Below are 27,965 nucleotides of genomic sequence, written 5' to 3' on the forward strand. Positions count from 1 at the left end.
CGCAGATAATTGGATACAACACTTTAATGCAACTCTTCACATGCAATAAACTGCAAAATCTGAAAACCCCTTCATCTCTACATTTACTGCAAGGTTATAACAGCAGAGATGCACCTTTCATATTGTCATTTTAAAAACAAAAAATAAAATTACAGAAGTGCACAGGCTATAGGTTTGCACCAAGATTGCGCTAAATATCATTAGATCACAAAATAATCAGATGTCACAAATAAAAACAAATGTGAGATGCTGTACACTTTTTATTTTGGCTGCTTTAATTGTGTCTTTTTCCTCCTGTTTCCCTCCCTCCCTTAAATCCCCAGAGGGCTTTTTCCTGTCAGACTGTCCTAGCTTCATCTCTGCTGAAATCTTGAGTCATCACCGGATTGCGATGAGACCTACATCGATGAGTTTTTGAATCTTCTGGGCTATAACAGGATTCTTCAAGTGGCTGAGGATGAAGGAAAGGAGAACAAGCATTAATAGTACAGATCTGATAGGGCTCAGCTATGAAGCAGAGTGACAACTGTTCACTCCCCTATCTCACTTCTTTCTATGGGGAGGCCGAATGGCCTTATTTCTACTCCTATGTCTTATGGTCTTATACTTGCAACATGGAGCTTAATAATGCAACAGAAATGTGAGTGAATGATTTCACTAAAAACACTGCATGGGCTTCAGGAAGGCAGACAGAGCAGTACGGTGGCTCAGTGGTTAGCACTGCTGCCTCTCAGCACCAGGATCCCAGGTTCGATTCCACAGCATGTGGAGTTTGCACATTCTCCCCGTGTCTGCGTGGGTTTCCTCCGGGTGCTCTGGTTTCCTCCCACAGTCCAAAGGTGTGCAGGTCAGGTGAATTGGCCATGCTAAATTGACCATAGTGTTAGGTGCATTAGTCAGAGGGAAATGGGTTTGGGTGGGTTACTCTTCGGAGAGTAGGTGTGGACTTGTTGGGCCGAAGGGCCTATTTCCACACTGTAAGGAATCTAATCTAACATGTAACTCATGCAAGAGAATGAAGACAAAAACGTTTGTGTGGGTGGCACAGTAGCTCAGTGGTTAGCACTGCTGCCCCCCAGCACCAGGGACCCAGGTTCGATTCCACACTCGGTCAACTGCCTGTGTGGAGTTTGCACATTCTCCCCTCCGGGTGCTTCAGTTTCCTCCCATAGTCCAAAGATGTGAAGGTTAGGTGGATTGGCCATGCTAAATTACCCATACTGTCCAGAAATTGTGCAGGGTAGGTGGGTTAGCCTTGGGAAGCATGGAGTTACAGGGATAGGATAGAACAGGAGGGGTTGGTCTGGTTGGGAAACTCTTCAGAGGATCAGTGTGGACTCGATGGACCAAACGCATCTTTTAGCACTGTAGGGATTCTATGACACAATCAAGGCTTTCATATGAGCACATATACTCACTCGCTTAGTGCCTGAGGATCTTTCTGCATCTGCTCCAAGATCAACCTCATTGCAGGATCACTCATTATCTGCTGCACCTCTGGATCACCCATGGCACGGCGCTTTACCTCCTCTGGAGTGTCGTTCCGGTTATATTGCATCATAAGGCAGCGCTGATAACCTTCAGAAGCTTCCTAAAGAATTTTGGGCAAGAGTTATCTGTAGGGTTGCTGGATCTGGTTACTGAATATTGCCCATGAATGCCTGCAGCCTGTGTTCCACACTTCCAGGACTGGCCCACCCACAAGGAAGGGGACTGGGCCAAAATGACTACAATTGCTGCCTTACCCATCTACTCTGGCCCCACCAGTATCAGCGTCTGCCAAGAGAGTTGCTTAAACCAATCCAACAGCTTGGTGTAGTTGCTGCTGGTTCCCTTATATGTGAATGGCTGCGTTGGAAGGGAAGCACTCACGTCTTTGTCAGAGAGAGCAAGGTTTGTATAACCTTGAATCAATAAAAAAAAAAAGTCAATACCCAATACCATCCCCCCCTCAACCAAAAATATCCTGCAGGTCATCACAAACCCCATGAAATGCTCACTTTTCACTCTCATCTCTGATGTAGTTAAAGGGAAGTGTTTCTAAATTACACAAAGATGAACAATACTTTAACCACCTTACTCACAACTCTCCCTTAACTCCTATAAGCATACGATCCAGCTCACACAGTGAGTCTTCCATGGAGAGAATGTCAAGGCATGTCACTACTTCAATACATTGTCAAACACCAAAATGTGCAGCACTACTAAAACTGCATGGCTGGAGAAACCTCTCTCTTGGACTTCATATCATAGCCTGTGTGAATGGAAAAAGAATTGAATTGTAAGATGATCTGGTCATACCTTGGAATTAGAGTCCAGCTCAAGTGCTTTCTGATAAACATCCATGGCTTTGGAGAAATCCTTCAACGCTTCAAGGGCTGCTCCTTTTCTTGTGTAACCCTTAACTATAATGAATCAGGTAGAGCAACTGAATTAAGATCAATCGCAACATTAAACACTATTTATAGCAGACAGCCTTCATTGCAGGATTAATCATCAAAATTGGATTTTCATTTGATTTGGAAATTAAAAGGCATTCAGGGCCAATATTTTGCTTTACTGACTGACATGATAGCCTTGATCCTGTCACTCACTATGATTTTTGCCTATTGCTCAATCCTAGTTTCAAATGTTCTGTGCATCTATTATCCGATATAATAGAATATCAGATTATCTGGTAAGATTGCAAGGTCCCGATGCTTGGCTAAATTATGTCATCCATCATTTGATTAACCGAATGAAATACTCCCCGCTCGAGTCCTTCGGATAATCGAGATTCCTCTGTATTTTGTGTCTTTCTATGTCCCGTGATCTAATGAAGAAAACGTTGAATCCAGCCTCTTATCAGGTCTGAGAAAAACCCTGAATTAAACACTTGTTTTACCTGCAAGGATCGTTACGCTCTCACTCACCAGCTCCCACAGATTGAAGCTTATAATTTTCTCATGATAGTGGGGACTGTCAATAAAGGCTCAACATTAACTTGCCACTCTACACAATTAACTTCTATCCTAGCAGTTTGGAGCAGCCAAAACCATTTGCCACTTGGGTATATTGATATGTCTCCAACATGGAGATAGCAGAAAGAGAAAAGGCTGGATTCAGCAGTAAGGATTTACAATGGACCCCATTTTGTCCAGGAAAGGAGCAAACAGATGTCCAGAATACTAAAAACGAGAGATTCTGTGTATACAGTTAGGTATGTACACAGCTTGAGTGTAACTTTGGGAGAAATCACAACATCACCAATGCTAATGAAGCCATATTCCTAGAGGGGACAAAGCCACCAATCAGAATAATCTTTCAATTAAATTTTCCTTAAGAGCTACACTATTTGTTAGCCGCAAATTGTTAAAAAGTCAGCTTTTAATATTTAAATGTTATCAGCCAATAATTCAACTTCTTCCCATTCTGTTAAAAATTAATATGAATCTGGGATAGCATTTAAATTGATAAGAGTTTTCACATTAGCCCCACAAATTCAAAACAACTTACGAAATGTGGGATCAAGGCGGATACAGTCTTCACAGTCCTGTAACAGAAGTTAGAAAGCATCTTAAATTACCAGCATGTTACACATTTCAGTAAATATTCATGTTTGATTCACAAATTCAGACATGCCAGGAAATTAAAATGCCATTGTTCAATACATACTGAATGAATTGGAAATGTAGCAAGTACAGAAAATCATCCAAGCCATTATTTTAAATGAATGCAAAAGATTGCAATTTTTTAAATCATCATACTGGCTCGCAGTTAGAAACTAGTTGGATATAAATTAGTTTAAAACATTTTCTTATTCACAAGGACTGGTATCTTCAAGACCTACGAAACTCCAACCTTGGACATTATGGGGATATCTAAATTTCTTCAGAAACTGAACAAATTCACAAGGTGTAGTAAATAGTGTCATAGCTTAGATTTCAGATTTTAAAATCTCTGAATACACTTGAACAACAATTTCCAAAGTATTCCTATCACTCATCCTTCACCTCCAACTATTGTATGTTCATACTAGGAAACAATACTCCTCAGAGGGAGTTAGATAATCAATTTTCATTTCCACCCTTTTACGTGCAGCACAGCTAGATTATGCCACTCAGGTGAATAAAGGTGTTTTTTCCATATCCTAACGTAAGCAGCTAGTTAAGGCTGCTGACTTTCATTAAATACAGATATACAGTATTTGCTTTCTCTAAACAAAAGATTAAATTATGTATTTTAGTTAACTGGCTATCAAAGACAGTAACTGCATTAGTTAGAATGGAAAACTGCCAAACTGAAGTGTACACTCTGCCTTCTGAACCATGTACTATTCAGTTCACATGTTGGATGATTCACCTACACTGCAAAGGCAAATGAACAATTAAAAAAAAACTCCCCCCTCTCTTTCTGTTGCCAGAAAGTGACCACAACTGCTTTCCTAGTCCACCCTGGCCACCCATGCCCCCTTCAGCCAACACTAGTCAATCATGTACAATTACGTACTGAACCTTATTTGGTCCAACGTGTCTCTAACCCATGAACCTATTGTCATTTTAAGGAAACCCAGAAGTATTGCAAATCATAAGGAGAACAGTACAGAAGTTTAAGGAACGTTTCAGAGTGTGTTTGTTGCATTTGCTCTATCCTCCAATGGATGTTTGGCCATTGAAAGTTGAGAACCTTCCCTGGCAAGGGAGACACTTTTCTTCTTTCCCCTCAATGTGGCACCGATATTAGTGATCACAAGGAATGAGTTACTTGGTATCAATGTTCCAAACGTTGTGAAGCTGTTCAGTTACAGAAAAAAATTACAGGTATTCTCATAATGCCCAAAATGGCGACAAGTTGGCCAAACTGCAACACACCTCCAGTCCACAACTTAAGCTTGCTGTTTGATCGCCAACTTGTGGAAATGAAGTGTCTATTCTCTCAACAGTACTTTCTCTCAGAATACTGGAAATGGATTGCATCACAGTAAATAGGATGATGAATCATTGAAGATGGCATGACAGATCATGGGGTAGTTAATGAAGCCTATAGTATACTGAGCTTTATTAAACAGTGGCAGAGTGCAAGAGTAAGGAAGTTACATTGAACTTGTAAAAAAAAAAACTTGTTTGGTCTCAGATGCAGTACTGCATCCATCTTATTGTGATGCATTAGGAAAGATGTGAAAGACACTGCAGAGAGTTCAGAAAAGATTCACAAACATGTGCTCCATGGATGAGGAATTTCAGTTATTAAGATAGACAAGGGAAGTTGGGACTATTTTCCTTAGAGTGGTGATGATGACGAAAAGAGGGAGGTATGATAAAAGCTATTCAAAAAATGTGGGGTCTGGACAGGCTAGACAGGGAAAAACTTACCATTCACAAAAGGATCAAGAATGCAATGGCACAAAAGTTTAAAGTAATTGGCTGAAGCAGCAAAGGAGACATGAAGCCAAAGACAATGAATAGTTGGGATCTACAATGTATTGCTTAGGAGTGTGGTAGAGACAGGTTCAATTCACGCTTTCAAAAGGGAATCAAGATAATTACCTACAAAGGAAGAAAGTGCCATTCTCTTGTTCCTGAATTGAGACACTTGGATAGAGATAGAGCTAAATGGCCTCCTTCTGTACTCAATTCTAAGTTTCCCCACAATCCACTAGTGACACATCCTCCTTAAACATAACCCTCCAGTTCAATGCATCACCATATATTACAGTCACTCCACTAGACAATGGATCCTCATTCTCTCAGTTGATATGAAGTGAACTCTATTATTTGTATTGGTTACATTGTATTTCTGCCTCCCACCCTCGAACTCGACAGATTCACAAGTGGGAACAGTTTCACCATATCAACCCTACCAAACATCCTCATGACTAATTAAGCACAGAGTGGAGAATAACTGTGTATTCCTGTTTTTGTGCTACTCTATTCCAAAGTTACCAAACACAGCTGGGGGCCTTGCATGATTAACAGTTGTAAAATTATTTCATGTAGTATTATTACCTTCAGAGCCAGTGGGAATTCTAAGAGCTTGGTGTAGCATGCAGCTCGATTACTGTAGAGTTTAGCATCAGTAGGATTGCGTTTAATTGCTTCTGAGTAATGTTTCATTGCCTGTGGGTAATCACCTGTGATTAAAATAAGAGGGTCACCATACATTACATTCCATACTTCAGAGGGACAAATGCACATCATGCGCAGACACATTACAAACATGTAGCCTTTAAATTATAGGTATGGTTGACACTCCTTGAGCACTAAAAACACAGGCTCTTTGAAAACATCTGTTTTCAACATACCAGTAATTGCTTTTCACACATCATCCAGTCTAAAACGTGAAATAAAACGAAAAGCTTTGCAGAGCTCCATTAAAAAGGTAACAAAGTTACTCAATGTTAAATAGAAGTAATTGTAACAGTGCTATAGTAAACCACTCAAAGAGCAATTTGGGACAGGCAACATGAATTACTGCAGGGAACAGTAATTCTTACACCATTTCCTTGGATTTGGTATTCAACTGCTGTCTGTGGGCTGTTTCCAGATGTCACAAGTTTGAAAGTTGGTGGACACCACAAATTGAATCTGCTCCTATTTGAGTGACCATATAAATTAAATGAATGGTAACTATGTTAGCAGATATACTTCCAATTATTAATACCTTAGCAAACAATTTAAGAGCAAAAGGTCATTTAGCCCCTCAAGCCTGTTCCACCATTCAGTAAAATCATGACTGATCCAATTGTGGCCTTACCATCACATTCCACCTTATCCCTGACAACCCTGACAAACATGGGAATATTCACCTCAGCCTTTAAAAAAATAATCTCAAAGACCTTGTCTTTAGAGCTGGGAAGACAGCTCCAAAGACTTGCCATCAAAATTCTCATTGCCACCTTAAATGGGAGACGGCTTATATTTTAAACTGTGACTCCAAGAAATGTCCAGCACTCACCATGTCCAATCCCTCAGCTTTAATCAAAGCATACAAAATGATCTTTTAAGAGCCATTCTCTGAACTGCTTCTATTGAATCTCTCTCTTTTTCATGAGATGACAAAAGTGCACAGGACTCCAGATGTCGCATTACCAATACCTGTACAACTCTAGCAAAACATTACTATTTAAAATTCCATTCCCATTACGGTAACGGCAACAACTCACTTCCTAACCATTCGTGTGGCTGTATACTAGATTTTTGAAATTCAGTTCCTGAAACTGGATTTGCAGGTAGACAGGTATGTGAAGGAGTTTAGTACGCTTGACACTACTGGTCAGTGCATTGAGTATAGGAGTTGGGACGTTATGCTGCAACTGTACAGGAAGTTGGTGAGGACACTTTTGGAATACTGCGTTCGATTCAGGTTTCCCCACTATAAGAAAGATGTTGTGAAACTTGAAAGGGTGAAGAAAAGATTTACAAGGATCAGGGTCAGAGGGTTTGAGCTATAGGAAAATGCAGAATAGGCTGGGGCTATTTTCCCTGGAATGTCAGAGGTTGAGGGGCTACCTCAGAGGTTTATAAAATCATGAGGGGCACAGATAAGATGAATAGCCAAGGTCTTTGTCCCAGGATTGGAAAGTACAAAATTAGACAGCACAGGTTTGAGGTGAGTGGGGAAAGATTTTAAAGGGACCTAAGGGGCAGCTGTTTAACACAGAAGGTGGCGTGTATATGGAATGATCTGTCGGAGAAAGAGAAGGAGACTGATGTAATTACAACATTTAAAAGGCATCTGGATGGGTATATGAATAGGAAGGATGTAGAGGGATACGTACAAAATGCTGGCAAATGGGATGAGACTAATTTAGGATATCTGGTTGGTATGGACAAGTTGGACCGAAGAGTCAACGGTGACACTCCTGCTTAAAAGGGAGTAAGAAATAAAAACTGTAGATAAAATCCAAAGTAGACAGGTAGGATGCTGGAAGAACACAACAAGCCAAGCAGCATCAGGATGTACAGAAGTCAACGTTTTAGATGTAACCCTTCTTCAGGACTGGGGGGGGGAGCTGCAGATGGGGGAGGCGGGGGCAGGGTGGTGAAGTGGGGATAAGTGAAGACAGGTAGAGAGGTACGACCTGGTTGGTCAATGGAAGGAATGAATCTGGTTGGTGGCAGGGAGGGGGGAGGGGATGGGAAGGGAGGCTATTTGAAATTTGAGAACTCAATGTTGAGTGCTCCGGGCTGGTGGAAGAGAAGGTGTTGTTCCTCCAATATGTACTGTGGTTTGTTTTGGCAATGCAGGAGGCCAAGGATGGTCATGTCAGAAAGGGACTTGTTGGGGGAATTGAAATGGGAGGTCTGGTCCCTGTGGACCCGGCTGCGATGCTTGGTGAACCATCCCCTAAGTTTACGCTCAGTCTCCCTAGTGTAGAGAAGATCACATTGGGAGCACCTGATGCAGTAAACTAGGTTGGAGGAGAGGCAGGTGAACCTCTGTCTCACCTGGAAGGACTGTTTGGGGCCCTGGATGGAGGGGAGGGGGGTGGCATAGTGGCAAGTTTTGCATCTTATCTGGTTGCAGGGGAAGGTACCTGGGGGTTTTGGTGGCCTTCATCTATCCCTACTTCACCACCCTGCCCCCACCTCCCCCTTTATCTGCAGCTCCTCCCAAACCCAACCACACTTCTGAACAAGGGTTACACCCAAAATGTTGACTTTGGCACTTCGTGATGCTGCCTGGCATGTAGTGTTCTTCCAGCCTGTCTAAAAAAAAAGGTAGTAAGTCAGAACACGGAAAATTGCAGACCAATAGCCCAACGTTGGTCATGGCTAAGATCCTGGAATCCGTCATGAAGGAGGGGATTTTTGAATACTTGGAAAACGTATGGTAAAATAGGGCAGAGTCAGCAGGATTTTGGTCATGCCTCACAAATCTGATAGAATGCTTTGAGGAAATAATGAGCAGGTTAGACCAAGGTCAATCAATAGACGTCATCTACCTGAACTTCATGAAGGCCTCTGACAAGGTGTCACACAGGAAGCTAACTGAGTAAGACAAGGGGCCAAGGTGTCAGAGGCAAGGTGCTAGTGTGGATAGAAGCTTGGCTGCGTGGCAGAAAGCAGAGTGGAGATAAAAGGATCCTTCTCAGAGTGGCAGCCGGTGACAAGTGGTGTTCTGTAAGGCTCAGTGTTGGGACCACAACTTTTCATGTGATACATTAATGATCTCGATGAAGGAACTGAGGACCTTCTGGCTAAGTTTGCCGATGATACAAAGATAGGTTGAGGGAGATGTAGATTGCTGCAGAAGGATTTGGATAGGTTCGGAGAGTGGGCAAAGAAGTGGCAGATGGAGTACAATGTGGGAAAGAGTGAAGTCATGCACTTTGGTTGGAAGAATAGATGCATGGACGATTTTCTAAATGGAGAGAAAGTTCAGAAGTCTGAAGTACAAAGAGACTTGGGAGTTTTAACCCAGGATTCTCTCAAAGTAAAATTTGCAGGTTGAGTCAGTAGTTAAGAAGGCAAATGCAATGATGACATTTATTTTGAAAAGACTTGAATATAAAAGCAGGGTTGTACTTCTGAGGTTCTGGTCAGGAATACTATTTGCAGTCTTTGGCCCCATATCTCAGGAAGGATATACTGGCCCTGGAGTGTGTTCAGAGTAGATTCACAAGAATAGTCCCAGGAATGAACCGCTTAACATGAGTTTAGAAGGATGAGAGGGGGTTCCAACTGCGACTTAAAGAATACTTAATGGCCTGGAGTGAATGTTGGGAAGGTGTTTCCATTGGTAGGAGAGGTTAGAACCAGAAGGCACAGCCTTAGAGTAAAGGGAAGACCCTTTAGAACAGAGATAAGGAGAAACTTCTTCAGCCAGAGAGTGGTGAACATATGGAATTCACTGCCACAGAAGGCTGTGGCGGCCAGGTCATTGAGTATATTTAAGATGGAGATAGATAGGTCCTTGATTGTAAAGGGGAAAAAGGGTTAGGGGAAGAAAGCGGGAGAATGGGGTTAAGAAACTTATCAGCCATGATTGAATGGTGGAGCAGACTCAATGGGCTGAATGGCCTAATTCCTGCTTCTATGTCTAATGATCTGTTTGCGTGCTGTACATCTCTATGGCATATATCAGAGTTACCTGGTGCTTGTTATGTCTAATTGGTGAAGGTTTGTTTTAAAGACAAACATAGGGTCAACTTATTCAGTGACATCAGCTGAAGCTATTTAGACGTAGGCAAAATACTGTCGAGGCTGTAAGTTTGAAGTGAAAACAAAGAGCTGGAGACACTCAGATCTGCTCGAGAGGAGCAAGTGTCTGAGAAGGATGTGGGAAAATGATTAGAAGGCAAGGTTAAATTAAAGATTGAGCCATCAAGCTTTATAGAAGACCTCTGCTCAGTCTGCAAGCATGATGCAACATTCCAGTCAGGTACCACCTCAGTATACCACCTTGCTCTCATATGCACATTTGGAGTTGGAGGATTGGGACCTTATTTTCCCACTTAGACCCTTCACAGCCTTCAGGACTCAATATGGAGTTCACTTCAGACCATGAATGCTGTCCTCCATTTTAATATTTACTTTCCTTCTCGTCTGTGCCATTTTTTTTCTTGTTTTTGCTTTGTCAGTCAGAGTGGATCTTTATCCAGCTATTCATACCCACACTGAATTAATGCTTCATGTCTTCCCTACAGCCAACACACTACAGAATTGGTCAATGACGCCTTTGATTACTAAGTTCTCCCCTGCCACCTAAACCATCTTCAACTTTTTTCCTGACCTTCCCTTCTGTTCCACATGCTGTCATAAAATGGCACCATAAAACCTATATTACCACCTCTGTCCAGAACTGCTAAGGGTATTTAGGATTTGACATCTTTGGTGTTAAGTGGAGGACATCTTGGAGCAATTTCTGGCTCCCGTGATTTTTGGTGTGCAAAACCACGTGAAGGTGCATTATTTTAAGAACAAAAGAACCCACCAAATGGAAATGCAGATGGCACACCAAAAAAACCCTAGGCTGCAAAACTGTGGGGCTTTAAACAAACCAGTTTGAACAGAGATTGAAATTCCATCTTTGCTGTTCAGAGTTTAGATAGCCTTGTGAAAAGACAGTTACCCAACTTAAAGCAAACAATATTTAAAAGGCTGAAATACATTCTGGGGGAAAAGGTTAAAAACTTTCAAGGTGGAACATCAGCAACTTTGACGGATACATCAAACTTCAGTCTAAAATGTACTGGGGAGGTGCAGTTCAGAACACCAACACAGATAGCATCATGGTGTGTCACAAGAGGTACGAGGCAAAGTAACACCACAACAGGCTGGTATGTGACATGCAGGTCAAAAAGCCAGGAAATTGGGTTTTGGAATTATTTTAAAGCTCAGATAAATGTCTCTTGTTTTCAAGATAGAGTCAGAGGTATACAGGATAGAACAGAACCATTGATCCAACTCGTCCATGCCGACCAGATATCCTCACTTAATCAAGTCCCATTTGCCAGCACTTGGCCCATATCCCTCTCAACCCTTCCCATTCATATACCCATCCAGACACTTTTTAAATGTTGCCATTGTACCACTTCCTCTGGAAGCTCATTCCATACACGCAACACCCTCTGCATGAAAATGTTGCCCATTAGATCTCTTTTCTATCTTTCCCCTCTCACTGGTTTGGTGGGTTGGTGTGGACTTTTTGGGCCAAATGACCTGTTTCCATACTGTGGGGAATCTAAAAGAGGTGGGCACGATAGCGTCACTCTAGACAGATAGATGAATGGGCAGGGAGCAAAGGCATACAGACAGATTCAGAACAAAGGGATACAAAAAAAGGCAACAGGCAGAGATGGAGGATTTGGATCGGTGCAGGCTTGGCAGGCTGAAGGGCCTGTTCCTGTGCGTAATTGTCTTTGTTCTGGTCTCTCTCTCTCTCTCCTCCCCCCCCGGGAACTGACCTTTTCTATTGACCCTATCCATGCTCAAGGTTTTATAAACCTTTATAAGGTCACCCCTCAGCCTCCGATGCTCGAGGGAAAATAGCCCCAGCCTATTCAGCCATTCCCCATAGCTCCAACCCTCCAAATATCCTTGTAAATCTTTTCTGAGCCCTTTCAAGTTTCACAATATCCTTCCGATAGGAAGGAGACCAGAACTGCACACCATGTTCCAAACGTGGCCTAGGCAACATTATGTACAGCCACAACATCTTCTCCCAACTCCTATACTCAATACTCTGACCAATAAAAGGAAAGCATACCAATGCCTTCTTCACTATCCTATCTACCTGCGACTCTACTTTTGAGGAACTATGAACCTGCACTCCAAGGTCTCTGTTTAGCAACACTCCCTCGGACCTGAGCAAGTGTATACACCCTGGTCTGATTTGCCTTTCTAAAATGCAGCAACTTGCATTTATCTAAATTAAACTTCATCTGCCACTCAAATGGTCCATTTGATCAAGATCCCTTTGTACTCAGTGGTACCTTCTTCACTGTTCACTACACCTCCAATTTTGGTGTCATCTGCAAACCCACTAACCATATCTCGTATGTTCACATCCAAATCATTTGTATAAATGAAGAAAAGTAGTGGACCCAGCACCAATCCTTGTAGCACTCCACTGGTCACAGGCCTCCAGTCTGAAAAACAATCCTCCTCCACCACCTTCTGTCTTCTACCTTTGATGCTGTTCTGTATCCAAATGGCTAGTTCTCCCTGTATTTTATAGGGAGAACCAGCCTCCCATGAGAAACCTTGTCGAATGCCTTACTGAAGTCCATATAGATCACGTCTACCACTCTGCCCTCATTAATCCTCTTTGTTACTTCTTCAACAAACTCAATCACATGAGACATGATTTCCATGCACAAAGCCATGCTGACTATCCCTAATCAGTCCTTGCATTTCCAAATACACGAAATCCTGTCCCTCAGGATTTCCTCCAACAACTTGCCCAACACCAATGTCAGGCACACTGGTCTGTAGTTCCCTGGCCTTTTCTTACTACGTTTCTTAAATAGTGGCACCACATTAGCCAACCTCCAGTCTTCCTGCACCTCACCTGTGGCTATCGATGATACAAATATCTCAGCAAGGGGCCATATACTAACTGTATACCCAACTCTGCTGATGCACCCTTTGGTGCCAAAATATTACTGCTATAGGATTACTCCAATTTACAAAACAATCTTAAGAACAAAGGAATGAAACACATTCCAGTTACACCCTACTCTTACTGCACTTTAAGATCTGCAAAACCTAATCGTTAATGTGATGTTACCTTTCTGGAAGGATTCATTGCCTTTATTCTTTTCTTCAAGGGCAAGCTCAGGATTGATGTAAGCTGCTCGCTCTGCATCCTTTAGGATCTTTTCAGCCTACAAGAGAGTTATTTAGAAAATAAAGCCCAGAAGAAAACTGGACAAAATGCATAAACAGATATTGACATCACTATAGGAATCCCAGTAAAGCAGAAGAAAGGCATGGTGGCTCAGTGCTTTGTATTACTGCCTCAGAGCTACGGACTTGGGGCTTGCAATATTCCCTGGCCTGGATCAGGAGGTATAAATACATCTGCCTGCTCAGGCATCTTTCTTCAAAAATCCTTCCAAGAACAAGTTAAGACAGGGAACACTCACTTGCTGACATTTCTTTAAGACGTCAGGAGTCCTATGCTCTGCAAGAGACTTGTTGTAGAAGTGAACAGCATCTTTGTACTTGTCTTCCTTGAAGTAGGAGTTTCCAATTCGTGCGTATGCCCTGAAAGGATGTCAACAAAATGCAGTTACGTGGGCAATACTGAGAAGTTGGCATCATTTGCATATTTTGCTCCCTTCGCCCAAGGTGCAATTAAATCACAATCACAAAATTGTTTATGCAAACCAGGATGAAGACCATGAAACTTAATCACCACAACCCAATAGGATACTATGGATTACCAATACCTCTGACTCAAGGTTAAACAGGAACAATTAGTTTTAAAAGCAAAACAATTATGCTCTTCGCCCTTGACCTTCAACTGTAGTCTGTTCAGTTTCCTCTCGTGGAGCCCATGCTAACAGTGATCGGAAAGACATACCTCTCCTCAGGAAACGCCTGTTACTTATTGATTCTTCCCTCAATTGGCTCGGCACATCCGAGATTTTGAGATGTGTTTGAACTTCACCAATCAGGTATCTATCCACCACCAAAACAGCCTCAATCAAGTCACAGTTTATGCCCATTTGGAGGATAGAGTCAGAGTCATGCAGCATGGAAACAGGTCCTTCAGCTCAACTCATCCACTGAACCAGTTTCCTAAATTGAACTAGTTCTATTTGCCTGTGGTGGGCCCATATCCATTTAAACCTTTCCTAACCATGTACCTGTCCAAATGCCTTTTAAATATGTTATGATTGTACCACTTCCTCTGGCTGCCTGGTCCATACACGTACCACCCTCTGTGGAAAGTTGCCCCCTCTGGTCCTTTTTAAATCTTTCCTTCTCACCTTAAACTTATGTCCTCTAGTTTTGGATTCCCCCATCTGAGAAGATGACCTTGGCTAGTATGGCCATCAGGATTTTATAAAACTCTTAATAGGTCACCCTTCAGCATCCTCTGCTCCTGGGAAAGATATCCCAGCCTATCCAGTCTCTTCATATAACTCAAGCCTTCCAGTCTCCATAACATCCTTGTAAATCTTTTTTACATCTTTACAGTGTAATAACATCTTTCCTACAGCAGGGAGACCAGAATTGTATACAGTACTCCAAATATGGCCTCACCAATGTCTTTTACAGCTGTAAGATAATGTCCCGACTTCTATACTCAATGCTCTAACTAATGAAGAGAAACATGCCAAATGCCTTCTTCACTACCCTGCTTACCTGTGACACCACTTTGAAGGAATTACATACCTGTACCTCTGTGTCTCTGTTCAACAATACTCACCAGGGCCCTACATTAACTGTCCTGGACTGCCTTACTGAAATGCAAGATTTTTCATTTTTCTAATTTAAGGACCATCCGCAGTTCCTTGGCCCTTTGGGTCTGGGTGGGATGCTCTTCAGAGGGTTGGTGTGGACTTGATAGGTTGAAAGGCCTGCTTTCACGCTGTAGGGATTCTATGAAATATGTTTAGGATTTCACCCATTACCTTTGGTTCCACACATGGACGGCCTCATTGATCTTTAAGGGGCCTTATTCTCTCCCTAGTTACTCTTTTGCCCTTCATTTACTTGTAGATTCTGTGGATTCTGCTTTGTCCTATTTGCCAAAGCTAAAGAAAAATTGTGCACACAAATAGTTTCAGTAAGTTAGGTTCTGTAAAATCTAAATCTTCCTGAACAGAACTTCCCCCGCTTTTGGACTTTGTTCTGGATTCTAAGGGTTACAGGCAGTTTTTGTATCAATTGTTAAGGAGCGTCCTGGAAGCCATCTGTGCATGGGTCAAAACATTGACAAAAATCTAACTGCTCCAGGACAGAGTGTTAGCCTCGCAACCACCGGGCGTTGTCTGCTTCGGGTGTTGTAACTTTGTCACTGTGGTGTTACACAGCCATGCAGTGCTCTCATTTTGTATGTGTAGTGCTCCACTTAGTGGTGGCATTCACTTCAAACGTTGCTGAAAATGATAAACTAGGTCTAAAAGGAGATATTGATTCAAGACATAAAAATCAATGACCGGTTGGTAAAGCTTCAGAATTTTACAGTGACATGCTCTCTTATATTGAGTTCGGCATGAGTTTGTAATATACCTTATTAGACAAATGATGTCGACTAGACACATGGATTACTTACTTTGCAATTTGCCTGTAATCTTCACGATTTTCCCGTCCTACTTCAATAGCTTTTTCACAGATTTCACGGCATTTCTCAAATTCATTTTGTTCAAAGTACACAGCTGCAAGGATAGAATATTTCAGGAGATATTCCTCGGAAAAAACTAGTTAAAAATACCAAGCGGTTAGAACTTGAATGCACTGCCTGACTGCATGCAGCGGAGGCAGATTCATTCTTGGCTTTCAATAGAGAATCAGATTATTAGCTGAAAGAAGTTGCAGAGCTGTGGGGGGAAAAAGATGTGTTGGTGATAGCACAAAGCAGCACAAACATGATGAACCAAAAGGAGTCCTATGTTCCAAGGCAAGCACCCTTTCTCAAAGAAAAAAAAAACAGGAAGCAAATAATTTCCTCTCCTGTGTTTCGATCTTTTCATACAGTGCACTGACTTAAAGAGGGATTGGACAAATAGGTATCCAGTATTGCTATCTCAAAACATGGGAAAGTTAATTAGACTGGAATAGCTTAAAGAAAACTTCCACGTCTCTTTCCCCTCAACTCCTAAGTGAACATCCGACTTTCACTTAAAACACAAGGAAAATGAGGTTCAGGAAAGGGTAAGAGGAGCAAAAAAATTCAATGTACAAAGGATTACGCATCTTATTCTATCACAGTGTCTAAACAACTAAATGACTGGTTGGACATCTTTCCATTTTTTTTTTTTTACAAAAGTAGCTCCAACATCAAACAATACCCAAGGAAGCAGACCAGTGACATTCTCCTGAAACACAATACAGGATGCTACCAGTTTGTCAAAATCTTTAACTAGGCTTTCCCATGAGCCAGCTGGCAAGAATGCATTACCTGCAGAATTGGATTCAACTCCTAACTTGAATAAATTTCACTCCAGTGGCGACTTGGGAATTATTTACTTAAAATAGAAAAATAAAAGGCTAAATGTAAGTGAATCAAACCAGTGCTTCAAGGATAAGGAAATAAAAGCACTGCGTAAAACTTCTAACCCACCAGATGCTGTGGATAAAGCACCTTCAAAAGGAAAACAAAGCCAAATACAATTCACTGTAACCCTCACCTGCTTTGTTGGTTAAATAGGTCATACTCGTAGGGTCAAACTCAGCAGCCTGCTCGTAATGCTTTAACGCCGTTTCAAAGTCTTTCTTCTTATAGGCATTGTTGCCCAATTCCTTCTCTTTCAATGCCTAAAGATTAAAGGAACATATTTAGAACAGCACCAGCCTGAAGGAGAGAAAAAAAAAACTTGACTGAATTCCAGGTGCCCCTTTCAACAGCATCATGCCTTTTTTTTATTTTCAGGGAGTTCCTCCTCCATTGACTCGGGTTTGGTTTCCTTCTTCGGTGGAGGTGGAGCTGGAGTCTCTTCCTCTTCCTCCTCTGCTCCTTGAAGATCAATTCCAAGCAGAACACTTAAAGTTGTCATAATTCTAGGATCTTGCAGTCTCCTAAGAAAGTAAAAGACACCAGCTGCTTATACGGCATTCATTTATTCCTTCAACAACCTACACTTTGCTCCCAACTGGAAGAAACAACTGGAAGTCTTTTGTCTTTGTACTTTTCTTAAATACTACAGAGTTTGAAATTTTTTAAGGCTATTTAGGCACAACATCGTTAATAGGTCAAACCGAATTCTCAGGATCCCATTCGGCCATGGCACAGGAGACGACCATTTGGCACATCAAGTCTACATCAACTCTCAATTAGTTCACTGCGTATCATTCTCCTGCCTCCTCACTGCAGCCCTGCAGTCTAATTACAATTCGAACACTGACTGAACCTTCCCCCACTCACCCCCCACCCCACACAGCATGGAGATCCCAACTACTCATGTAGTTGGCTGAAAATTAATGGCTTATTTGCCAACATCACTAAAAAGAGACACAGTCTAAACTTTTCAACTTTCACTTGTCAGGACTGAGATGAAAGAAGTTGAAACTTTATTGCTGGAACAGCACAGCAGGTCAGGCAGCATCCAGGGAACAGGAGATTCGACGTTTCGGGCACAGGCCCTTCTTCTTCATTCCTGAAGAAGGGCCTGTGCCCGAAACGTCGAATCTCCTGTTCCCTGGATGCTGCCTGACCTGCTGTGCTGTTCCAGCAATAAAGTTTCAACTTTGATCTCCAGCATCTGCAGACCTCACTTTCTCCTCTGAGATGAAAGAACCAAATTTCAAAAGGGATCAGTAATTTACATAGCATGAGAAGAGGGCACTGATTGGTTGTGCGACGGCTAGCATAGGGATGCAGCAGGATTTGTTACCTGTCAATCTTAGCTACCTGATTAAATTCAGATCAGGTACACAGACCAACTGGTCAGGACATTGCATAGATTTAAAAAGCTACAAACGTATACACAAACCCCTTTTCCCACACGGAAAATGGTTGTGAGAATGTAGCCTCTCATGCATACAGATAAAATGTACTAAGTTCGAACGATTCCAAAATTAGTTTCCAGTGCAATTCTTAGTACAGTCAAGATTGTTAAGTAAAAGGATGTTGAATAGCAGAATCACACCTGATTCGGGCTACTGTGTTCTGAAATTTGTAAGCATGGACTGCTCGTGTACTGTTAAAATACTGCTGTACCAAGGACAGTCAAAGGAATGTATTATTTGACATATTCCACCAATTGTTGCACACTTTGGCAGCGAAACTCATCGCGTTACTTATTTGCATGGTACACAGAATATCTTTTTGGCTCGATGGCAGCATCCTGTTAGTGAACAATATTACTTGTGTATTTTAATGGCTAACATCAGCTGTTGCTCAAACCTTTGAGAAACCTCCTCATTCCAGGAGGGAGGTGGACTGGGCACCAGAGAGGTCAAACATGGTGGTCACAGGTACATGAGACTGCATGATATACAGCAAGTGAGGATTTAAATCAGGATTGACATTATCACGCAGGGCAGTTCTGATTTGCTCCATCTTAGCACCAAGTTAACAAGTTGACAACAGTTATGCCTAGACGGGATTCTAAGGCAACACCATTTATTTTGGTGTCAATAGAGGTATTAAAAACTATATTAACTGCACATGTTGAGTATGCCTACTACTGTCCTTTTATCAGATTTACCTAAACACGTCAGGGTTAACAACCAGCACTAGATGTAATTTGATTATTCAACAACACTTACAAAACAAATCCAGACGGTGCTAAGAATTATACCAAAACAAAATTTAATCATTGGGTTTGCAAATAAGTGTTCTCTCTTATGTACTAGAGGCTACATATACAAACAAAGGACACTACCTGTGTTGGCAAAAAGAACTTGCCCATACTTTGAACTGAAATGGGAAAAGGACTGTGATAAAAACTAAGGATTGTGAAAGGATTTTAAAAAGAAAGTTACCTGCTGACATTCATTGCAAGTACTGTTTACACTGCTATTTGTTAAAGTAGTGGGGGAAGTTACTACAGACAAGCTGGATACAGGGTATGAACAATGATTTGGCCAGCAACAAGAAGTTAATAAATCTGTAGAATTGTCAATGACTGAAGACCTTCAGCTTACCAACAACAGCGAATGGCTACCAGATGGCTGAACAGCTTGTGGAGGTCATTGGTCAGAAACCACCAGATCTCCAAAAGTTTAAAAGAAAATAAAAATCACAACCCCAGGTTATAGTCCAACAGGTTTATTTGGAAGCACTGGCTTTCGGAGCGCTGCTCCTTCATCAGGTGGAGGTGGGACTGTACACAACCACCTGATGAAAGAGCGTTGCTCCGAAAGCCAGTGCTTCCAAATAAACCTGTTGGACTATAACCTGGTGTCGTGTGATTTTTAACTTTGTACACCCCAGTCCAACACTGGTACCCCAAATCATCCAAAAAAGAAACTGCCCTTTTTTCTGCAACCAAAACACCCAAGCCTGTAAAAAGCCAGTTTATCCCTCACCTCATTAGTTACTTTAAACTTGGCTTTTGACCAGTATATAAAATAATGTTACAACTGTCACCCAGTTGCTCTGTGCCTCCTACAAACAAGAGAAAGTACCTGGAGAAGGAGGATCAAGGCACAGCAAGTCTGTCAAGCCAAAAAACAAAAACTGATTATCTCAACAAACCCTATGGACAGGGACACTTGAACTGCCTTCAAGCTTTTGTGTCTGTCTACATGAGTGTAGGAGGAATTTTATAAAGTGGGTTAAGCTTTTAACTTCATTATGGTTAATAGTTCATGATTGTTCACCTGTACCTAGAATCTATTTGGAATAAATAATCTGTAGCAATCATTGTCGAATGCAGAAACATGGAAATGATGTTGGCAGGCAAATAATTGCCTATTAATGTAGAATTTAAACATTGCTAAAAAGTGACATGAAGTTTTTAGACTTTGACTTACACTCATTCCTCAAAATTGCGACACAGGAAATTAGATTTGAAAGGGACCAATAATTTATGAAGCATGAAGGTGGTGCTGATTGATTGATATGGGGAAGATTTCTCCTCACCCCAGTCCTACGCTTCCTCTTAACGTGGATCTAAAAGTCAGGAAGATTGAGGCATTCTATGTATTTTAATCGAACCTTTAACTTTGGTGATGACTCTGGGAGTAGCATGGCTCGATTTCTAGTGCATTATAAAAATACACTGCACCATCTTCATTGAAGAGAGTGTATGGAGTCTTCCAATCCCTGCTGCATTCCTCATGGCAATGTCTTGACCAGTCAGCCTACCTGATCTTAGTTCAGTTAGCTAACTAAGGTTGACAATTAAGAGATCCTGCTACTTCCCCATATCAATCAATCAGCACCACCTTCATGCTTCATAAATTATTGGTCCCTTTCAAATCTAATTTCCTGTGTCGCAATTTTGAGGAATGAGTATAAGTCAAAGTCTAAAAACTTCATGTCACTTTTTAGCAATGTTTAAATTCTACATTAATAGGCAATTATTTGCCTGCCAACATCATTTCCTTGTTATTCCTTGAAACACATGGAACGGTATTGCTGAAGTTCAGCATAGAAACACAGACAGCAGCAGTAGCCATTTGACCCCTCAAGCTTGTTCCACCGTTCAATATGACTATGGTTGATCACAGAGCTCAAAATCCTAATCCTCCCCCCCCCCCCCCCAATACCCCTTGATCCCATTAGCCACAAGATCTATATCTACCTCCTTCTTGAAAACAATGTTTTAAATTCAACCACTTTGAGCTAATGAATTCTATAGGTTGATTACTCTTCGGGTGAAGAGATTTCTCCTCACCCCAGTCCTAAAAAGGTTTATCACTTATCCTTACAATATGACCCTTGGTTCTGGACTCCCCACTATTAGGAACATCCTTTGTGCATCTTCAGAATGGGAGAAAGTGTGATAAGGGCACCAAAACTTGCCATTTGTTGCAGGGAGGACATAAGCTGGTATGACTTCATTCAATATCCACTGCATAGTACTCACTTCAACAGATCTTAACTCCACATTACAAAGTCATGGAGTTGAAATTAAGCCAGAACAGTACTAAACACGTGTAAGTCAGATATTAACTAGCATCCCAAGTTACTTCAAATAAATTCTGTAGCTAACATTAAGTTCTCCCAAACTAGAAGAAAGGATTGCGAGGATGATTCAAGAGAAGAGTGAAAGTAATAGGGTGGTTGTTATGGGGGACTTTAACTTTCCTGATATTGATTGGGAAAACTATAGCTCAAGTTCGTTAGATGGGTCAGTGTTTGTCCAATGTGTGCAGGAGGGTTTCCTGACACAATATGTAGATAGCCAACAAGAGGTGAGGCCATACTGGATTTGGTTCTGGGTAATGAACCAGGCCAGGTGTTAGAATTAGAGGTAGGTGAGCACTTTGGGGACAGTGACCACAATTCGGTGACTTTTACTCTAGTGATGGAGAGGGATAAGTGTGCACTACAGGGCAAGAGTTATAGCTGGGGGCAGGGAAATGATGATGCGGTGAAGCATGACTTAGGATGTGTGGCTTGGAAAAGTAAGCTTCAAGGCAAGGGCGTAATTGATATGTGGAGCTTGTTCAAGGAGCAACTATTGAGTGTCCTTGATAAGTATGTACCCGTCAGGCAGGGAGGAAAGGGTCGTGTGAGGGAGCCGTGGTTTAATAAGGAATTGGAATCCCTTGTTAAATGGAAGAGGGCAGCCTATGTAAAGATGAGGCGTGAAGGTTCAATTGGGGCGATTGAGAGTTATAAGGTAGCCAGGAAGGACCTGAAGAGAGAGCTAAGAGCAGCAAGGAGGGGACATGAAAGGTCCTTAGTTGGTAGGATTAGGGAAAACCCTAAGGCTTTCTATAGGTATGTCAGGAATAAAAGAATGACTAGGGTAGGAAGAGGTCCAGTCAAGGATAGTAGTGGGAAGTTGCGTGTGGAGGCTGAAGAGATTGGGGAGACACTGAATGAATACTTTTCGTCAGTATTCAATCAGGAACAGGACATTGTTGTCAATGTGAGTACTGAGTCACAATTAAGTAGAATGGATGGCTTTGAGGTATGTAGAGAAGAGGTGTTGGAAATTCTGGAAAGGGTGAAAATAGATAAGTTCCCTGGGCCTGATGGCATTTATCCTAGGATTCTCTGGGAAGCAAGGGAGGAGATTGCAGAGCCATTGGCCTTGATTTTTATGTCCTCGTTGTCTACAGGAGTAGTGCCAGAAGATTGGAGGCTAGCAAATGTGGTTCCATTGTTCAAGAAGGGGAGTAGGGATAACCCTAGTAACTATAGGCCGGTGAGTCTCACTTCTGTTGTGGGCAAAATCTTAGAGAGAATTGTAAGGGATAGGATTTATGAACATCTGGATAGGAATAATGTGATCAAGGATAGTCAGCATGGTTTTGTGAAGGGCAGGTCGTGCCTCACAAACCTTATTGAATTCTTTGAGAAGGTGACTAAGGAGGTGGACGAGGGGAAAGCGGTAGATGTGGTGTATATGGATTTTAGTAAGGCGTTTGATAAGGTTCCCCATGGTAGACTACTGCAAAAAATACGGAGGTATGGCATTGAGGGTGAGTTGGAGGTTTGGATTAGGAGTTGGCTGGCTGGAAGAAGACAGAGGGTAGTAGTTGATGGCAAAGGTTCATCTTGGAGTGCCGTCACTAGCGGTGTTCTGCAAGGATCTGTTTTGGGACCATTGCTGTTTGTCATTTTTATAAATGACCTGAAGGAGGGGTTAGAAGGTTGGGTGAGCAAGTTTGCGGATGATACAAAAGTTGGAGGAGTTGTAGACAGTGCAGAAGGATGTGGCAGGTTACAGCGGGATATAGATAAGCTGCAGAACTGGGCAGAAAGGTGGCAAATGGAGTTCAATGTAGCTAAGTGTGAGGTGATTCACTTTGGTAAGAGTAATAAAAAGTTGGGGTACTGGGCTAATGGTCGGATACTTGGTAGTGTGGATGAGCAGAGGGATCTTGGTGTCCATGTACACAGATCTTTGAAAGTTGCCACCCAGGTAAATAGTGCGGTGAAGAAGGCATATGGCGTACTGCTTTTATTGGTAGAGGAATTGAGTTCCGGAGTACTGAGGTCATGTTGCAGTTGTATAAGACTCTGGTGCGGCCGCATCTGGAGTAGTGTGTGCAGTTTTGGTCGCCATACTATAGGAAGGATGTGGAGGCAATGGAACGGGTGCAGAGGAGGTTTACCAGGATGTTGCCTGGTATGGTAGAAAGATCGTGAGGAAAGGCTGAGGCACTTGGGGTTGTTTTCATTGGAGAAAAGAAGGTTTAGGGGTGACTTGATAGAGGTGTACAAGATGATTAGGGGTTTAGATAGGGTCGACAGTGAGAATCTTTTTCCACGTATGGAGTCAGCTATTACAAGGGGGCATAGCTTTAAATTAAGGGGGGGTAGGTATAGGACAGATGTTAGGGGTAGATTCTTTACTCAGCGAGTTGTGAGTTCATGGAATGCCCTGCCAGTAGCAGTGGTGGACTCTCCCTCATTATGGGCATTTAAGCGGGCATATGGAGGATAGTGGGCTAGTGTAGGTTAGGTGGGCTTGGATCGGCGCAACATCGAGGGCCGAAGGGCCTGTACTGCGCTGTATTCTTCTATGTTCTATTGGGGATACTCTGAAGAGGAAGGGACTATACGTACGTGGCTAAATCAGAAGGTTTGTTTTTCAGCTGCTCAATCATTTCCCTGTAGCTAGGGTCACTTAGCAACACCCTTGTCCTGGGGTCATTCTCCAGCTTCTGGTACAGATTTGGAGAAGCAAATGGATTCATGAACTTCTTTTCTGTAAAAGAAAATATTTGTGTTTAACCAAAAGAACCATTCTGTCTTTGTGATATGCTGAAAATATGATTCAATAGTTTGGAAAAAATAAGCTAAACAGCAGACAATGGCTTCTGAACAGCAAAAGTAAATTTTGAATCATCAGCCAGTTCTACCCAAGGAATTTGAATTATCAAGGTTGGATTTGTAAATAGCAATGTACCAAACTGTTATCTTCATTGCCTGGGCAGCAATGTGGAAGGGTTTATCTGCCTGGTATTCATTCCATTTATAAGGGATAAAAAGACAGGTGCTGCAAGTGTCTCCTCTGCAAAGTTACTACCCAAACACCAAAGAATTGATTATGTCAAAACATCTCAGAAGTAGTTTATATAATGAATTATTCCAGTCCATTTCAATGCCCCATCTGCTTCAAATTCTTTTGGCACATGATCTGTTCTGAAGCATTTGAGACCAATTTGGATTTTTTTTTGTACATTAAAGTAGTGACTGTTGCTTAGCATTGCCTTTTCTCCCTGCTCACCAGGTGGTGCACCAAATCAAGACTGACATCTCAGAAATTGGACATACAAACCTTACGCTCTCTTACCTTGATTCAGCCTTTCACTCCAACTTTACGACAGCAAGATTGCGACAATACTACAATATTGTACCCCTCTGAACTTAAAGGAATTAAACAGAGAGACTGCCATTTCCACCCAACATGAACTAGATGGTAAGTACTGCAGTTAGTTTCTCACCTGCTAGTTTGGCATCCACTTTTTGCAATCCATCTTTCAGCTGTGTGTTTCCTGGTTCGTGTTTCAGACCCTCCTCATAGGTTTTCTTTGCTTCTTCAAAGCGATTAAGGAATTCCAAGGCTGCAGCCTTCCTCGAGTAACCCTACGTGTGGCCCAATTATTAAAAAGAAATTGTTTCAGCCATTATTAGCTGATGAATTAAGGTTTGCCAGGGCAAGAGGAAAAATTCCTGAGTTTCTTCCAGAAAATGTGTCACTATCTTCCACATCCAACTGAACAAGCAGGTAGGGCCTAGAGACAGCATTTCATCTCCAACAATGCTCCTTTGATAACCCAAGCAGATATGTAGTTGAGTAGCTACTTGAGCTCAAATGGTGTCACTCCAAGCTGACATTTTAATGCAGCAGAATCATTAAGGATAGCCATGCTTAGTTAGCAGTACTCTCATTGGGAATTACAAAGCTGGGTCCAAGCCTCCATTTTTAGATCAGATTCAGAACGAAGTTTAACCCACCAATGAAGCAGCTGGTTACAAGCACATTGTCAAACATAACTTTTTTCAGACAGGTGACACCATCTGCCCACCCTGGTTGGCCAGGGAAATATCAAAGATTCAACTGCATTATCGAAATAAGGAAGAGGGAGCTTTAGTGTTGAGTTGGTAATCTATCCTTAGTCATCGGAAGGCATAAAAACACATCAATTTGCAATTATACAGCATCTGATCAAATCTTTCAAACATCCTGCAACATGCTACAAGATCAACAAACTAGTTTCAAGATGCACTGACTAACTGTGATACAGTTTTGCACATGGTTTGACTGCTTTTCCAGAATGGCCATTTACCTACCTTGCCCCAATCTGGTTTAATCTCAACAGTTTTGCTTCCATCTTCATAGGCTTTTTGATACTCCCCCTTTTTTGCATAGGCAGCAGATCGGTTGCTGTAAAGTACATGGTTCTTGGGGTCCAGCTTAATGGCTTCACTGTAACATATGATGGCATCATCTATCTTCCCAGCACTCAGGGCTTGATTGCCCTTCTCTTTAAGTTCATTGATCTATTAGGGGAAAAGGGAAGATGTAAAAAAAAAAGTTAGTGTACTAGGTGATCCTTGTCTCATCTTGTGCAGCTGCACCAATCGATAATCTAATATTATTCAACCATATACTGAAGAATTCTTCAGACATTGACAGCTGTCGTCTTGAACCTACACAGAGCTGCTATAATCTTTCTGTACTCATTTTTTCCCTTTCATTAGGGATAATTTATATCCATTTTATTAATAAACAGTTCTGAAAATACCAATGCAGCTTAGTAAACCTGGCTCTGGGAACCACACGTTACACCAGTGACCTGCAACGAAACACCAAGGGAGTGCAGGAATCTGGACACATGCTAAACTACACTGCAGCAACTTCTCAAAAATCCCCTAGACAACAAACTTCACTTAGCAACTGCACTGACACCAGTGAAAGGGAGATTTAAAGCTGGCAGTTAAAATGTAGTCTCGATTTTATGATAACAAAAGCAAAATTTTCAAGGGGCAGTATTTACTATGTTCAACTTAATTCACAAAAGGACTGCCCTGCTTTTCTATTTAAGTCTAAAATTTGGATTTATTCCTGGCTTAAGCAGGACAAATCTTGAACCCAGTAAATATATTCAAATTGACTGATAGAATAGGCATTAGAGTGGACCTTTTCTTGTGGATGTTCAGGAGGTAGAATCTTCCTGTAAACAGTTCTAAATATAATATCTCATGTAAACAAGTCAATCGGTTAACAGATGAGCTGAAAAACCTTTGCACCATAGTTTATAAATATAGCACTTTTCCTGACACTTCCAATTTGCTGTGTAGTGCCTTCAACTGACTATTAGAGATATTAAGAATACCTTCTCTCTGCATGAGGTTCAGATTTTCGAAGGCGTTTTGCAACAGCTCTCCAAAGTAGTAACTATTTTTCTAGCTTCCAGTTAAATTCATCAGGTTATCGAGTGCAGACACTACTGTATGATAGCTATAATTCTATTCAGTACTCAGTGCCACAAGGTCACACCATATCGCAGGATTGGAAGGTTATCACTGAAAACTGAAGCATTTCTCAAGCTCTGATCTCAACTAATAACCGATTTTTAACTGGAGCAAGTTGTAGGTGAATACAGAACCCTGCCACAACTATATATTTGCCACAAGTGCACTGCAGGCACTGAAAATATCTAAGATATTCTACTAATCAGCCTGTTTGGAAATGTTATTACACACCATTGGAACAGGTGGGACTCAAACCTGGCTGTCATCTCTCAGAGGTAGGGACACTACCATAATTCTACAAGAGCCTCTTCAGCTACAAGTATATACACTCCAACTTGACTCTTCATTATCACACCAGATGACACAACATGGTATCAGTGAGTACCATAGTGACATATCTACATGACTTTATAGATTTACAAAGTCAGTTTAATATCCTAATGATGCTCGACAGCAAGTGGGATCCCTGGACCAGATTATGCGACCATCGTTCTGAAAACGTAGACAGTCAGTTTTGGGCAATACACATTCAGAAACAAACAGCTAAAGTGAGGTGAAGGGCTGGGGAATATGTGCTTTTAGACTATTCAGAGCACACATTGGAAACTTTCCATCAGAAAATCTTTGGGGAATCCTAGTGTACAGACACTCTGTATTGACCCACTGTGTAGTGGTGTGCACTGAACAGGAGTTGCTCAATTTGATTTTAGACATCCAAGTCTTGTGGCATCAGGTTAAACATGGACAAGGAAATATTCTGTAGGAGCAGCGTGCATTGTACAATTCTGAAGAAGGTTCATTGGACATGAAAGACTAACTCCGATTTCTCTCCACAGATGTTGCCAGATCTGAGTTTTGCCAGCAATTTCTGTTTTTGCTCCAGAACCATCTCAGTGCACTGAGAAAGGTCACATCTTGTTTTTATTTCCCTTGTACTTTTGATAGTAAACTGATTTGGGAAAATAACTGTTTTATAACAAAGGACTAAGGAAGAAATTGCTGCACTTTAAAAAAGCAAGTTACTGAAATCCATTGTGGCTCAAGTTTACACTATCGCTTTGGAAGCTGTGGGGTGAAGGTATGGGACACTGATCAGTAAACAAAATCCAGAGGCACAGTTGTACACCAACATACTTATCCAATTCACTGTTTAGCAAAGTCAAGATGGCAAAAACCCGTAAAGGGTGTTTCTGTTACCACTAGCAGCTGGTACAGACTCAATAATAATGTTCCCTCCACTCTCCACAAACAACTTACTT

At 41.7% G+C, this 27,965-nt stretch overlaps 1 protein-coding gene across 2 annotated transcripts in view; it reads right to left on the reverse strand.

Annotated features, from left to right (window-relative positions):
* The window catches only part of stip1 (stress-induced phosphoprotein 1), a 36,433-nt gene continuing 8,468 nt past the window's right edge, over positions 1-27,965 (reverse strand). For both annotated transcript variants that reach the window (XM_087983744.1, XM_043682594.2), the window contains exons 2-14: positions 25,522-25,731; positions 24,672-24,813; positions 23,791-23,932; positions 17,012-17,174; positions 16,787-16,913; positions 15,712-15,814; positions 13,571-13,691; positions 13,213-13,309; positions 5,985-6,109; positions 3,496-3,532; positions 2,302-2,405; positions 1,419-1,591; positions 1-451 (exon numbers count right to left, since the gene is read on the reverse strand). In XM_087983744.1, the coding sequence (XP_087839870.1) occupies positions 379-451; positions 1,419-1,591; positions 2,302-2,405; positions 3,496-3,532; positions 5,985-6,109; positions 13,213-13,309; positions 13,571-13,691; positions 15,712-15,814; positions 16,787-16,913; positions 17,012-17,174; positions 23,791-23,932; positions 24,672-24,813; positions 25,522-25,731 (1,617 nt within the window). In that variant the 3' untranslated portion in view covers positions 1-378. The remainder of the gene's footprint in view (positions 452-1,418; positions 1,592-2,301; positions 2,406-3,495; positions 3,533-5,984; positions 6,110-13,212; positions 13,310-13,570; positions 13,692-15,711; positions 15,815-16,786; positions 16,914-17,011; positions 17,175-23,790; positions 23,933-24,671; positions 24,814-25,521; positions 25,732-27,965) is intronic.

The sequence above is a fragment of the Chiloscyllium plagiosum genome, unplaced genomic scaffold (genome assembly GCF_037043375.1).
Source record: "Chiloscyllium plagiosum isolate Xiang-an unplaced genomic scaffold, Cpla_swu_hap1 HiC_scaffold_46, whole genome shotgun sequence".
NCBI classification, from domain to species: domain Eukaryota; kingdom Metazoa; phylum Chordata; class Chondrichthyes; order Orectolobiformes; family Hemiscylliidae; genus Chiloscyllium; species Chiloscyllium plagiosum.